The sequence below is a fragment of the Paramisgurnus dabryanus genome, chromosome 12, assembly GCF_030506205.2.
Source record: "Paramisgurnus dabryanus chromosome 12, PD_genome_1.1, whole genome shotgun sequence".
Taxonomy (NCBI): Eukaryota; Metazoa; Chordata; class Actinopteri; order Cypriniformes; family Cobitidae; genus Paramisgurnus; species Paramisgurnus dabryanus.
In genome coordinates, this window is record NC_133348.1 from 11472410 (window position 1) to 11488505 (window position 16096).

Consider the following 16096-nt stretch of genomic DNA (forward strand, 5'->3'; position numbering starts at 1 on the left):
GTGTGTATTTTTTGTTTAAAGGTGGTGTGCGTGATTTTTGAAAAACACTTTGGAAAAGGGAATCGGGTCAACTACCAAAACACACTTGTAGCCAATCAGCAGTAAGGGGTGTGTCTACTAACTGACATGGTTGCCTGAGTTGCGTATATGTGGGGTGGGTCTATCAAAAGAAGGTCCAGATTTTGTTGGGGAAGGGGCGTGTTTGTTTAGGTGATTTCAAGTGTCAACATTGGCTTTCAACAATCATGGACCCCGCCTTTAATACACATTTATTGATTTGACAGACACTTTTAAAGGTACAGTTCACCCCAAAATTAAAACTATATAATTATTTACTCACCCTCGTGTCATTTTACATCAAATGTCTTGTCTTGAACAACGTGTTGTTTAGGGTTTTCCACCTTAGTTACCATCCACTAGTAACCAGAAAACCTTTCAAACCTACGAATGACCCAAAAAGTGTTAAATAAATAGTGTTAAATAGTTCACCCAAATTCTGTCATCATTTACTCATACTCATGCTGTCACCAACCCGTAAAAATGTCTTTATTTTGATAACACAGAGAAAGATATTTTGAGAAATGTTTGTAACCAAATCGTTCATGAGCCCCATTCATTTCCATAGTATTCTTTATTCCTACAATGGAAGTAAATGGGGTCCACGAATGGTTTGGTTACAAACATTCCTCAAAATATCTTTCTTCATGTTCATGAGAAGAGAACAAAGAAATGTATACAGGTTTGTAACAACATGAGAGTGAGTAAATTATGACAGATTTTCATTTTTGGGTGAACTATCCCTTAAAAAAACACTTGCCTGACCCTTTTACGGCTGTGTGATGAAGACAGTTCCTGTCCTTGCACAAAAACCCTGATTAAATATTATTTTGCACTTATAAAAAGTCCGTACATACCTGCATTTAAATACAACATGATTGCAATAACACGTAGGAAACAATGCAGTAATGTTTAAAATAGAAAGGAAAATATTAAAATAAATAAAGTAATTAATATTTAAAATGCATTATATTTAAATAAACTTTTTAAATAATAAACTTTTCTAAAAAAGTAAACTTGTTTTTGTGCGTTTCTGACAGCGGTTCCTGACTTGTGACGTAATGCGTAACATCCGCCTGTACGTCACAGTCACGTGGTAACATTTGAAATTAAACCTCGAATCGCGCAGCCGTAGCAGACAACAACACTGCTGTCAGTATTTTATTCAAACTACGTTTAAAAAAAATAAATGTTTTATGGTTTTCGTTTAGGTCGTGTTTGTATAATGTATATACACTAATGTAATGTTTTAATAGTTTATATTTATGAGTAAAGTGACTGTTACGCGCTTGTATGCAAACTGACAGTACGTTAGCCTATTAAGCTCATGTTTTTATGTTTAGGTTATTTATTTTAAAGTAACCCGCATTTCTTTATTTTAATCACAAGTTATATCGCGTAGGACTCATGGCATTAGGGTTTGAAAAAGCAAAATGCGATTTACCACGCAACAACAACAACATCATGTTGCCTCAGAAGACGGACGATCTCACGATATCACCTCACTGGAGGTAAGAAATCACCGATACTATTGTCATTAAAAGTTGAAATGATCAAAATGAAATATAATATTTAATTCAACATAAGAGTAACCTTTTTTCCAACAGTACATTATCTAACATACGATTGTTTATCTGTCGCCTACACGATGCTAAGTAAGATGCAACCCTGAATCAATAAAAGTTAAAACTACAAGAAATAACAAGAACAGAACATACAAATTTATAGTCATTTAAATCACTTTATTCAATACTGGGTGTGTCAAAGGTGATATGAGAGAGCCAATGTCCCATAGTGTAGCTCAACTGGTGGGCCATTGTGTAATTTGCAACGCCAATGTCATGGGTTCGATCCCCAGGAAACACACTTGCTAATATAACATGTGTAGACTGAATGCACTGTAAGTCTCTTTACATAAAAGCATCTGCTAAATACATGAAGTAGTGCCCGAACGTCCAGAGACCATAAGTGCTTAATTTGGATTTATGGCTAATTGAATTATTAACACAACAATTGGTCAACTTAATTTTTGTGATCTTGTGTTTTTCCATAGCAACCCAGTAGAGAGTTTGGTGTCATCTCAGAGAAGTCAAGAGGAGCAGGCTGTGGCCCAACAGGACGTGAACGTTCAGATCATGTACTGTAAAGATCAGGTGTACCAGGGTGATAAAGAGTTTTCCATTGAAGAGCTCAGAGCCCAGCGTTACTACAAGGCTTTAAGTGGTATGTGAAGTTACTGAAATAATCACTTCAATATTTGGGTTTGTCTACACTTAAAACCCTTCGTACATCTTTATGATGGCAGCAAGTTATGCCTGGGTCCACCTTCATTAAAAATCTGCAAATTTACCCACATGTCATCCAAGATGTTGATGTTTTTCAGTCGAAAAGAAATGAAGTTTTCTAAGGAAAACATTTCAGGATTTTTCTCCATATAGTGCACCTCAACAGTTTCAATTCAGCTTCATAATGGGGCATACACACCAAACGCGAATTCAACGATTTGCACGAGTAGATTACATAAAAAGTCAATGCAAAGACACGATCAGACGCGTCCTTGCGTGGGGCAAGGCGATTGGCGCGATATGGGCGGCACGTTTGCCCCAAAAACACGCGCTATTCGTCTCAAACACGTCTTCGTCCAAGTTAAAAATATTCAACTCTAGCGAAAAATTCACATGACACGAAGTTAAATAGAAATACTGCGAGTAATCTAGAGCGAGTTGCGCGATGCCCCGCGTTTGGTGTGTACATAGCATTAACGATCCCAACCGAGGCATAAGGGTCTTATCTTAAATAGCTGGATTCATACACGTTACAAGGCATTATTGTTTTATCTATTACGTTTTGGATGTACATATCTATCTACATATCAGGCGCAAATAGGTTAATTGTTTTTCATGATCTTTTCTCTTACAGATAAAGCCATACACCTAAACAAATTGAAACAGGACCTAAAGCTTCAGATCGAGCAGAAACAGAGACTTCTACAGCAGAAAAACAGCGCTGCTCCACAACAGGTCAGTATAGATATTGCTTAGGTTGCTAATGTATACATATGTTATATTTAACCTACATATTATTAATGTCAGGTCCTGTTTAACCATTTAATTGTTTTGCTAGATTGTTGGTGAAGATGCCGATTCATCCATCCAAACCTCTGAACGTGAATGTCAGTCTGCCCCCGCCGAGATAAGATCAGCGCCGTTCAAAATATTCAGCGAGCAAGAATCAGACGTTAAGAGTAGAAGGTCAGGACTCTGGTTAGACGTTAATCGTCTTTTTCTTTATAGACTACATTGAAAGTTTTAATCTGATGGTTTTGTTGTTTCTTTGTTATTCAGCTCAGTGAGTTCAGACATGACTGAAGGTGGGTTACTCTGGTTTTCTTAGTGATGCTTTGGCTTAAGTTGGATAGTTATAACCTAAATTGGTTATTTATGCCCTTATGCCTGATTCATGAGTGTTTAGGCTTGTTTGAATTCATGTGGCGTCGCTCGCAAGAACCGACAGGCGGATGACATCAAAGTACCTCGTGAGCGATTTGAGAAATCATAGGGAGAAGCCTAATTTCGTGGTACTTCGATGTCATCTACCTGTCAGTTCTTGTGGCGCTGCATGAAGTCGAACACACCTTTTCTGTTTCAAAGCATGATGTCATTTCCTGTGTGTGTGTGTCAGGTGGAAGTGACCCCAAACGGCAGAAGATGACGACATCAAAACCATTCACCGTTTTTGATGAAAATCCTCAGTCAAACAAGATGTAACAATCCTACCGTTCTTTCCTTTATTTTAGTTTTCGATGTGTTCTTTCAGCTATGTAATATTCCCAATCTTCTCATGTTTTTTTCCAGGTCTTTCTCCACAAACCGAACATCTTTAAAACTGCCCACATTGAGTTTCAAAGCTCCAAAGTCAAAAGCTGAGCACTCCACAGACAGAGTAAGATCTGTGATTTACAGATTTGAATTTTGTTTTGTCCATTCGCAGCGGTTTGACTGTGTCTGGCCTTTTTCAGGAGGCGTCCATCTCTCGATCTGAGGAGCCCATCATCAACGGCCACTGGAATAAAACCATGTGCCGTAGTCCAAACGACACGTGTGAATTCGCTCGTGCGGCTCAACTCGCGTCAACGCCATTCGGAGGACCGGAGAGACAGAAACTGACAGAAGATTTGAGCACGACTGCATCTGAAGCTCCTCAGGCGTCAAACTCTGATGTCATCACAGAGACCAAAAAGCTCAGGTACTACAGTATAATCGAATCATAATTTATTTCAAGTTATGTTTTTAGGACATTTTTGCTTTTGTTAGATAGACAGTGTGATAAGAGAGGACAGGAAAGTATAGGATGGAGAGAGGAGTATGTGATCATCAAATGACCTCTAGATGGGATTCGAACTTAGGTTGTTGAAAATGCGTCTGCACTTTATTTCAATTTATTTATTTTAGGATAGCCTTGAGATGCATCATCTCTTTTTCAAGGGGGTCCTACAACAAAATAACACATTTCACTCATAACAGAGCACTACCCACTACACCATCATTGATTTGCATTTATAAGTTGTGTCAATAATATTGATTTTGTGTATGTTTTATTTTTTATTAAACAGATTTCTTTCAATACTTAAATGTGTTTTTGTTCTAGCCCTATTCAGGAGATCAGTCATGACTGGGAATGCACTTCAATCGCCACCGTTATACAGGAGACCATTAAAGATAACACTGAGATCAGTCCAGGTGTGGAGATATCTGAGATGCTGCCGGTAGACGGTAAGAAATGAAGACCAATCATCGGCTATAAATCCACTGCAAAATGATCTAATGTTTGTAGTTCTCTCAAAACCCTCATACTGATGTGGCACATTTATATTATTTATTGTGAGAATGTTATTCTAGTAACCTTCTAGTAGCTTGTGTAGCTAGCTGGTATATGTGTTTTTGGTCACTTTATAAGCTGGTCAGAAGACCACCAGCTTTTGCCAGCTACCGCAACCTTAAGATAACTAAAACCAGCAAAGCATCTTAAACTGGTTTTAGCATTTTAGCAAGTAGGGACGGTACAGGTGTGTTCTTACTAGGGATGTGCCCCGAAGCCGAATACGTTATTCGGAAGGGCACGGATAATGGCTTCAAAACGAATAACGAATTCATCCGAATAACAGAAAAAATATTCGGCCAGACATAATCACGTGTTTACTGAAACAGCGCTAAATTATAAACCCCTTAAAGCACGTATAATATGTGTGTGAAGTGAATGAGTGCAATCTATAAAATGACATAAATGACATTTTCTGCACGTCCCTTATTTAGAAACGCCAGCCGTTTTGGAATTAGTTTTAAAACGCTGCTAATATCAAAATTCTTTTAACCCAACTGTAAAATAAAATGACCCTTTTAGTTTATTTTATTTTATTTAATTACACAAGACCAGAAAACCTTGATAAAATGCTGCACTCTGATAATAAAATATTCGTTTATAACTTCGGTCACAGATGATCTTTTAATTACTTCAAGTTAAAGCAAGCTTCAGTGTCAATCTAGGTGAATATAAAATAAATAAGTAAATAGATAAAAATATGAAAATGTAACATTTTAAAAGCAAAATTTAAACTGAAGATTATTATGACATGAATTGCAATAAACAATTATAAAGTAAATAAAGTAAGTAAATAACAACTGAAACATTTGAATTAAATCTTTCTAATTACCTTTTTGTTTAAAATCATGTTGCTTGTTTTGAACTATGTCAAAATTGACTTTTAAATAATAGAGCATACTGTTATTTGACATTTTAAACGAATATCTGATTATTTATTAATTTAGATGAAGATTGAAGTTTTTTTAAACAATTCGTTCTGTTCGCGCAAACGCTGTAGGCTATGGACATAGTTAATATGCTGACCAAGTTGTTGTAATGCTTATTATGCTTTCATAAATTCTTGTCAAAAGCTTTGTTTTTGAAATATTCTGTCAGTGCACGTACTTGCGTGTCTGTGCGTTGCATTTCGGATCTGTCGGTCAGCGCCAGTCTTGTCGATTTTAATAACTTTTTAACATAAATCAGTCCCGAATTTCTCTCTCTTAATAACTCTTTAAACATCAAGCAAGTCCTGCATTTTATTTTCAAATTCCTGCATGTTTTTAAACCGAAACCAAGATGTCAGACATGACACGCATCTTAGTATTAATCATTTCACTCTCAGAAAACGTATTAGATGTTTAATTAGAGTATTTGAATCGCTAGACAAGGGATTAATGTAGGTTACTTATTTTTTCTGAAAACCTCCCACTCATTTAGACAGAACGGGTCACATATGTAACTGTGCTGAAAGACACAATAAACACTTAAAGGTGATGTACAGTCAACGCGCTCTCAAGTTCAAAGCACATAGGCACAAGCTGTATGAGGCTTTGAAAATGAGAAGTTTGTTTTCCATGCCTATTATTAATGAGAATCAAGTTATTTGTCTTTTTCATTAAAATTTTGTAATATTATTTTTTATAAATAGTTACAGTTATTTAAGTAATAATTATAATAAAGCAAAAATTCATTTAAAAAGCCATTTTCATGTAATATGACAAACTTCCGGTTTAAGACCCGCCCACTTCCGGTTGCATGCGAATGCAAATAATTTTAAGATTGTTACAGATACAAATACTGACTCCGCTGCACACCCCTAGTTTTTACTGTATGCTGGATTGACTTCTTGTGCACTTTTGACCACTAGATGTCACCTTGAGTTTTATAGCTTTAAAATATGAAACGGCAAACTAAAATTATTTGGAAAAAATAACTACTATCGTTTTATAAGACACTTTATGATGAAACTTATAAAAGAAAGTTTTTTTTATGCACTGATATACGTCATTAACTCTTTCCACACCAGAGTTTTTTTTACTGTCAGCCAGCTCCAGCATTTTATGATTTTCACCAAAGTTTAATGCATTCCCGAAAATGTTCTTTTATAAATATATAATTAGGGCTGTCAAAAGATTAATCGCGATTTATCACATACAAAATAAAAGTGTGTGTTTACTTAATATATAAGTGTGCACTGTGTAATTATTTTGTATATATAAATACACACACATCCATGTATATATGCATGTAAGAAACATGAATATTTATGTATTTTTTAAGATTTTTAAATATTTTATATTAAATATAAAAAATACATAAATAAAAAATGTATACATGTATGTGTGTGTTGTATATTTATATACATATATACATAATAATTACACACAACACACACACACAAATATATTATGCAAACACAAACGTTTATTTTGCATGTGATTAATTGCGATTAATCTTGTGACAGCCCTATATATAATCATACAATATATTTAATTAAAAAAAAAAAAAACAGACTGTCTGCTTTCAAACAAACAACAAAAAACAGTTCATCCTATCCACATTTGTTCACTTTTTATCACCTCTCATATATAGGTGGGTTTCTTTAAAAATTAAAAATTTTAAGCAAAAAGCTGATATAATGCATTTTAGTCAAAGTCTTTTTTAAAGATCAGATTCAGAGCAAGTTTTTACTGTTTTTTGAATCAGTGGATGCTTCAGTGTTTTATAAGTTGGGTAAGAGCATCACCTAGTGGATGATAGCGGAAATGTGGATTGCCGTAAAAACTTGTCAGTGAAGCGTCATTGGCAGGAAAGTGTTTTCTCTTAAAGGATAATTCCAGTATTTAACACTTTGAGTCTCATTTCTGGTTTGTTTTGGATGAACTACAGTGATGGACACAGAAATTTTGACAATGGGTCGTGTCTTGACTTTTTGACTCATTTAGAAGCGTCTCTTGACATGTCATTAAAACAACATTTAACGTTCATTTTCAAAACTGTGCTACTCACCGAGTGGTTTGTGGTGTTCGAAAACAAGTAGTGTAGCGAAATACAGTTTCTGTCGTGTTTTATTTGGCATTTTGAAAAATTCCATTGACTTCTCTTGGAAGACTCATTGCTTGCTGATATATCACTCCGCGTTCCGTTTAGCGTCCTTGTACGGCAAAAGTGGTTGTCGCCATCAAGTGGTCGGGAGTGTGCTACTGCTAACGCTTTAGACTTCAAATATAGAGCGGAAGTATACGCAGTTGTGAGGTATCAGAAAAAATAGTTCAACTATAGCAAATAACACTGATTGAAATCGTACATTGTGCAATATATTTGTTTTTAATCATCAACGAACACCATGAACCACTCGGTGAGTAGCACAGTTTTGAAAATGAACGTTAAGTGTTGTTTTAAGGACATGTTTGTGCATGGTCATTGACTTCCATTCTGAAGCAGTCAAGAGACGCTTCACGAGTCAAAAACTCAAGACACGACCCATTGTCAAAATTTCAGTGTCCATCACTGTAGTTCATCCAAAACAAACCAGAAATGAGACTCAAAGTGTTAAATACCGAAATTATCCTTTAATTGACGAGATAATAGCTGAGAATGAGTTAACCAGTTTGGTTCAATACTATTCATATGATATATCATATATAAACTGAAGTCCATCTGTATTTAAAAACAATTACACTATGCTGTCCATCAGTAAGTCTGATGGTTAGAGTCTGGCTTTGTAGTGTGGTTCAAGTATCAAGCCTGGCAGGTTGCATCTGAGGTGCCCTTGAGCAAAGCACCTATCCCCCATTACCCCCTTGGTGGTCTATAACATCTTATGATCCATGACAATGCCAAATTATTAAACTAATTAAAGAATCTGACCAATGATTTGACACCAGATGTGCCTTGAATTATATATTCACCCATGTGTTTATGCACATTTCAGAAGTTACAACAGAAGATATCTGTAGTCGGGATGTGAGAGCGAGGTTGCTCGACCAAGTGGACTTGGGGTCATTTACCAATTTTCATCGTAAAACCGGACTTTTGCCTCCAGCCAGCGGCCATGATGACCTGCTTCTCGGTATCCTGAAATGTTATCTACTCTCACAATGTTTTTCCTATAACTTTGTGTTAGTTTGGGTGTAATGGAGAGGTTTGTACACTTTCAGATGGTGAAATGCTGTATTACCGCAGTAAGATGGGGAGGCGGGAGGACTACACGCTGTATTCATCTAGCACTGGCACTGTAGTTTTAAAGGTGAGATTTGGGGTCCACCAACACGGATAAAACACACATGCAGTCATAGGTAGTCTTTGTAAAGACATGTAAGATGATATGTACTGTTTTGTACAGGTGGACGACGACTCTGTGCCCTGGGATTTCTTCATCAGCTCAAAGATCAGAGCTTCACTGTCGACCGATGAACAGGACACTGATGTGCAGATCTCCTGTTATGTTTATGAAAATGGATGCATGACTCTCTGGAGGATTCCTCATGAAGACCCCATTGAGGTTCTGCTTTCTCACTGTCTTCTAACAAACTGTTTGTTTTTCAAAGCTCTTATTGTTTTTCATTTATCGCTCCATATGTAGGATCTTCAAGCTGAGCTTCTTGCGAAGAAGAATCTTCCTCATCAGGTCATTCGATTACTGGAGATGGTGAAGCGGATTCATAGCTGTCACATAGTTCATGCGGGTCTGAAGACAGAAACGCTGTACTTTTACCGCAGGTACAGTAATCATGCGTTTTACCCATAGACTGTAAAAAATATGGCAGTGTGTCACCATGGATAACCGAAAATGGCCAAAGGGGTGGGACGTGGGTGGAGCTGAGGTGCCTGGTTGCTGAAACCTCGCCCACCAAGCTCGACGGTAGTTACGGCAGTAGCAGTTCACCCGTCACTCAAATGGCCACGCCCTGAATTTGTGCAGACCTTCAAGGCTTAATATAACTCAAACGGATGATTTACAAAAAAATTCACCCCCCTCACAGTTGAATGGCAACGGCAAAATTAGTTATATAGACCAAAAACACCAGGCTGTTAACATATTTTTTTCCGCTGTAAAGTTGGGCATTTTAAAGAGCACCTATTCATGATTTTACATTTCCTTTGGTGTGTAGGTGTGTATTAGTTCATGTTAACCATGTGCAAAAGGTACGAACGCCAAAGTAAACAATGACGGGGGTTTTCGTCTTCAATGAAAATCTATTTTCTTGGACTACAACAAACACAAGGATTGTAGGCAACAGTTTACTTCCTGGCATTGGTGATGTAGTAAAGACCGACATTATCATAATTCCTCCCGCTTCAGACTCACAGCCTGTAAATTAACTCCTTTTAGCAACCAAATCTTTCAAACATGGTAGGGAGAGTCACATTTCTGGCTGACGTCAGAGGTATTCAGGCCAATCACAACATACAGATTAGCTGACCAATCAGGGACATAGAGCTTTTTAAATCCGTGCGTTTTAGGAAAAGAGTGAAATCTGGAGCTACAAAAATGTACGGTATGTGGAAAATAATGTTATTGTAAACCAAGCGAATACAATGGGCCCTATCATGCACCCACACAATTGACTTTGTCAGTGACGCATGTATCATTTGTATTTTGCCCCAGCGCACAGCGGGTTTTTCCCTCCACAGACGCACATCGGCAAACTAGGGAATGAACTTGCGCTCCCTGGGCGGTTCAGCGCAAAAAAGGAGGCGTGTTGTGGCGCAAACCATCCCTGATGCTATTTTGCAGTTTCAAAAAACAATTGCGCCACTGAAAAAAAACTAGTCTAAAGTCAGTATGCTATTTTAAGGGCGCATGCTTGACCATAATGTATAGCGTGCACAACGCGCGCACACTTTGCTTATCTAATCTACACAGATGCAACAGTTATTTTTGCAAATCATAAATTGTTACAATAAAAAATATTAACACATGAGATAAGGGGAATCATAGTGGTGAGCATTGTGATGATAGTTTTTATTTATTTTGTGTGGCTGCGTTAAAAACTTCTCATGCAAATAACGATTAAAATATTTTCATAAGTTTGTTGTGTGGCTGTATTACGTTTATTTTATGTAAATAATAATTTAAATTATTTTCATAAGAAACCTTAATGTATATGAACTTGATTTGTAAGAGTACTTTGGGGTTGGACCTTGCTTGCGTTTCTTGGGTCCGATTTCAAAGCCCACAAACCCTTTCAGCGGTGAGGGTGGACGCAGCGATGTCCTCTGCTGGCGTCAGGTCCTGAGGCAGATCCACCTCTTGTAACACGGCGTGCCCGATTTATGCTGGCAAGCTTGGGATTCCCCCGTCTCCTGACATCATTGTAGCGCTTGGCGCAACGATGGGGATGCCAGCTGATGAGACAATTGTGGCTATTTCCTCTCACGCCTGTTTAACCGACGCTGATTTGGGCGGGTTTCTCCTATCTCCATACAAAACAACTTCTCTGTCTTTGACCGCTCTTACAAGAACGTCGGTCTCCTCGGCTGTAAACCGCTCCTGGCCTGTGCCTGGTAAATCCGTCATAATAATAGCAACCCGCCATGGAACTTGCGCCCTTGCGTTTCAAGGGAATGTTGGATAGCGTTCTGATTGGTTTATTTGACATTATGCCCAAACCACACCCATGAATAATGAACCTACTTCAGACCAACCCCTTATTGATTTGCGCCTGGTGCAAGAGTTATTTCTCCCGCCGGGAAAATAGCAACAGCGCCCAAGATCCGCCCACAAAGTCACTTGCGCTTTGCACTTCGCACTTGCGTTTCAGATCGTTAAAATAGGGCCCATTGTGTTATACCAAATACACAAAATAACCTTGCATTTTTTAGCGATGAAATAGGTGCACTTCAACATGGATATGACAAAAATCTTTTATCATGATAGCGATACATTTTACGTTTTATCAAAGTTTTATGCTATTACAATCTTTGACACCATTCATAATTCTTGTCACCAATGTCACACATCAACATATGCAAGCCTAAAAAATAGAAGACAAAAACAAACAAATAAAAAACAAAAGTTAAGCTCACTGAAGATAAATGGTAATGAAATAAGGATAAGAAATTAATTACAAGCAACAGGACAAATAACTACTAATGAGAAAAGTAACATACAATGTGTAAATGTATTATTTTTTACTGTGTAAAATATTTTATTTAAAGTACAAAAGTGATTACGTTAAGAGCAGGAAGCGATTTCCTCTTACGGCTGTTTTGAATAACATGAATGACAGACAGTAAAATAACGTAATTTCCCTTTACGACCAAAGTCCGATTCAACATACTGTTACACATGTGTTTGCTTTTTCAGCTGTTTACTTTTTCAGTTGTTTACTTTCTCTTAAAGGAAAACACCACCTTTATTCAATATTTTACTATGTTTTTACCTCAACTTAGATGAATTAATACACACCTATCTTTTTTCAATGCATGCACTTTTAATCTTTGCACAGCAGGTTGTGAATGTGTTAGCATTTAGCCTAGCCACATTCATTCCTTAGGATCCAAACAGGGATGAATTTAGAAGCCACCAAACACTTCCATGTTTTCCCTATTTAAAGACCGTTACATGAGTAAGTATGGTGGCACAAAATAAAACGTGGAAGAGGTGGAAGTTCTGCAAACTAAGTGCTCTTCCGCCATACAATATAGTTCTCTTTTTATCCACTCAAAAAATCACCACATTTTATTTTGTGCCACCATACTGACTCGTGTAACTACTCATGTAACGGTCTTAAAATAGGAAAAACATGGAAGTGTTGGGTGGCTTCTAAATTCATCCCTGTTTGGATCCTAATGCTGCGTTCACACCAGCCGCGGTAGAGGCGTCAAGCGCGAGTGATTTCAATGTTAAGTCAATGTGAAGACACGTTGACGGCGCGTCTGGAGGTCTCGCGGCGCGAATGAGGCGTTTAGCACGGCCCGGTAGATGCGATGCCTCATTCGGAGCTTGCTCCTAGTAGTGACATGATTACAGAAAGCGAGCGGAGTTGCAGAAGCCCTTCCCATGACGCAAATTTCACACGCGAATGAAGCAAGTAAACTCCAACTGTCTTAGCGGCAAACTATGAGCGGTAGATGCGATTTTGACGGCCTCAAATGTGGCTGGTGTGAACCCACGGTAAGGAATGAATGGGGCTAGGCTAAATGCTAACACATACAAAGATTAAGTGCACGCATTTAGAAAAGGATAGGTAAGTATTAATTCATCTAAGTTGAGGTAAGAACATAGTAAAATATTGAAGACCTAAATCAGTGGTCTCAAACTCCCGGCCCGCAGGCCATTTGCGGCCCGCCCTCCCCCTCTCTGCAGCCCGCGGCACCTTTCAACAATATAACATAATCTGGCCCGCAGAAAGATTTTTATTCACTTTTTTAATTTAAACGTTTAAGGGTTCGTTCACATGTCGTGTCTAACAACGCGTGTTAAACGAGTAAAGGCGTTTCTTACTTTCTAAAGTGCTCGGGAGCGGAAGTTGCGCTCCGTGGCGTGGGTCACGTCACGCGTTGCTACACAGCCATGAGCCGCGCGCGCTCTGTGATTTCGAGGATAACGGAATGCGTGATCGGACTTTAATTCCTCATCTGGACCTCGCGTCAATCATATCATTTTCACCATGCGATCAGTTAATCTGGTCGGGACTTTGTAATGTTTGTCCAGAGAAGATTTGTTACTTCCGGGTGAATATCAGCTGTTACTCAGAGAAGAGCTGCGGTGTGGCTCACATCGACAAGTCACAGCTTCTAATGGAGACACCGCATTAAATGAGGCAGAGCCGTAGATGTAATGCAACACATAAACTACAGATAAGAAAAATTGCCATCAAAGTGCCCAGGTTAAAAGAGGAAAGATGAGGAGAAACATACAGAGGATAAAAGTATGTATACTGCTATATATAATGAAGTATAATATATTATTATGTAGCTTGCTATGCAATTACACCTAGCAGTATTATAATACTTATACGTTTAACTAGCTTATGTAACATTGACTACCCATTCAGAAGTTTTAGGATCACTTTCACTTGTTCATATTTTTCCACATGTAATAGCAAATTCATTAAAACTGTGGAACAACAAAGATGGAACATAATAAAGTCAATACTATGACTGTAAACAATCCAAAATAAATCAAAACACAAACACTTAATGATGGTAATTTTTTATAATGGTTTATAAATGTATACAGAAATTTTATTTGTTAGTTTAGTGCAAGGTTTTAATAGGCCTTAGTTATTAAAGAGAAGGTTAAGAAATTATTTACTTATATAAAATAATGTATATTTAAAAGATAAAAAACACTGCTTATATTATACATTAAATAATAGAATTTTAACAGTCAATTTACAGAAATATTGTACTTTTTTAACCTTAAAATAGCTCTGCGGCCCTCCGATTAAATGTCAATCTCAGAAATGGCCCCAAGCCAATCTGAGTTTGAGACCCCTGACCTAAATAGTCGTGTTTATGAGGATACTTGCAAAAAGGGGCAATTTGACGCATATATGTATTTAAGGCCAATAAAGCGGCAAAAATGCTCAATGATACAGGGTTTGCACGCTCCTCTCACATAAAAACAAGTGCGCGAATATCTCTGTTGTTTGGGTTTCAACAGCTGAAGCTTTAAACTGCGGTGCTTCAAAACATGCCAAACGTTTTGTTTTCGTGACCACACGCACAGCAGTGTGATGTGAGTGCGTAACCTCGAAAGATACAATGGTCCAAAATCTCTACCGGTTTAATCTACCTACCGGTTTATCACCCACACCCCTATTTTCAATTTTGTTTAGTACAAACATGCTAAGTAGTGTGTAGTGTTGATGTTAAATGAAGTTTTTTTTACCTGATAACAGTGACATCATGGCTCTGGATTTCTCAGCATCTGTGGACCTGCAGCTGCAGACTGATGTGAGAACAGCAGAGGTTTTGTCTTCTGCGCAGGATTATATTACACAGGGTCTCCTGATGAAGTCTGCATCACCTTATCAGGTACAGTCACATCTCTAGTGATGTTCAGATGGAGAAACTAAAACCTAGAGGATGTGCTAACTAATACACAAACACGTGTGATTCCAGTGTACATCTCATTTACCAGGCTCACATATTTCGTTGCATGTTGTATCACAAGGGTTGCATTGATCAATAACAAACATGAATTGTTTTGTTTTATCCCCAAAACTGACTTGTGATCCAGTATTTCACTGCTCCTCTTCCACAGGTGGATCTGATTGGCGTGGCAGAAGTCGTGCACATGTTAGTATTGAATCGGGCACTTAAAGTGGTGCATGGAGACTCGGGATGGACTTTAGATGAAGATCCTGATTCTCATCACAGGTAATCATCATCAAGTGTTATCGGTTATCAATGCACACACGTGATGTCTACATGTGTAAAGATTGTGAATTATTTTGTTACGCTGGATTGAAGCGGTTTCTTGTTGAACCCCTGTGTTTGTTTTCTTTAGCAGTCCTGTAGATGCCGTATGGAAAAACTTTTTCCACATCATTCTGAATCCAGAGGAGCAGTCAACAGAAGTCATCTTATCCAGGTTGATTAGTGACCTGAAGAACAGCTTTTAAATGACATGTATGCACGTTTATTCTCTCACTTGTTTTTGGCACTTTTAGACCAACGGCCCTAAAATATAATTTTTCAGAAATGTGTGTCTCGTTATCTAGTTCAATGAAAACGTTCTTAACTATTTACATTTGTATATTCTTTGTATTCATTAATAAACTATTTTGACAGCATATGCTCGAGTGTTTTTTAATTATACCTACAATAGGCATGATTTTAAAGGGGACATTTCATAAGACTTAATAACAATGTAAAATAAATCTTTGGTGTCCCCAGAGAACGTATGTGAAGTTTTAACTCAAAACATCATATAGATAATTTATTATAACATGTTAAAATTGACACTTTGTAGGTGTGAGTAAAAATGTGCCGTTTTTGGGTGTGTCTTTAAATGCAAATGAGCTGATCTCTGCACTAAATGGCAGTGCCTTGTTTGGATAGTGCAGATTAAGGGGCGGTATTATCCCCTTCTGACATCACAAGGGGATCTAGATTTCAATTAGGTTTTTTACACGCTTGCAGTAAATGGTTTACCAAAACTAAGTTACTGGTGGTTCTTCTTCATATTTTCTAGGTTGATAGAAGCACTGGGGACCCA

The 16096-nt window shown here is 37.6% G+C and overlaps 1 protein-coding gene across 3 annotated transcripts; it reads left to right on the top strand.

Annotated features, from left to right (window-relative positions):
• The first annotated feature begins 800 nt into the window (after positions 1-800).
• On the top strand, positions 801-15665 carry bub1ba (BUB1 mitotic checkpoint serine/threonine kinase Ba). Of its 3 annotated transcripts, none has more exons than XM_073816299.1 (17): positions 802-1209; positions 1447-1568; positions 2111-2280; positions 2977-3077; positions 3181-3308; positions 3402-3427; positions 3739-3820; positions 3912-3999; positions 4076-4302; positions 4705-4829; positions 8855-8992; positions 9081-9169; positions 9266-9424; positions 9506-9642; positions 14775-14910; positions 15140-15255; positions 15386-15665. In XM_073816299.1, the coding sequence occupies exons 2-17, from the start codon at positions 1465-1467 to the stop codon at positions 15498-15500; spliced, it is 1941 nt and encodes a 646-aa protein (XP_073672400.1). In that variant the 5' UTR covers positions 802-1209; positions 1447-1464; the 3' UTR covers positions 15501-15665. The 3 variants fall into 3 exon arrangements, with proteins under 3 accessions (XP_073672402.1, XP_073672400.1, XP_073672401.1); XM_073816300.1 differs by having other exon boundaries at positions 1460-1568; XM_073816301.1 differs by having other exon boundaries at positions 801-1568; positions 15389-15665.
• Positions 15666-16096: the final 431 nt, after the last annotated feature.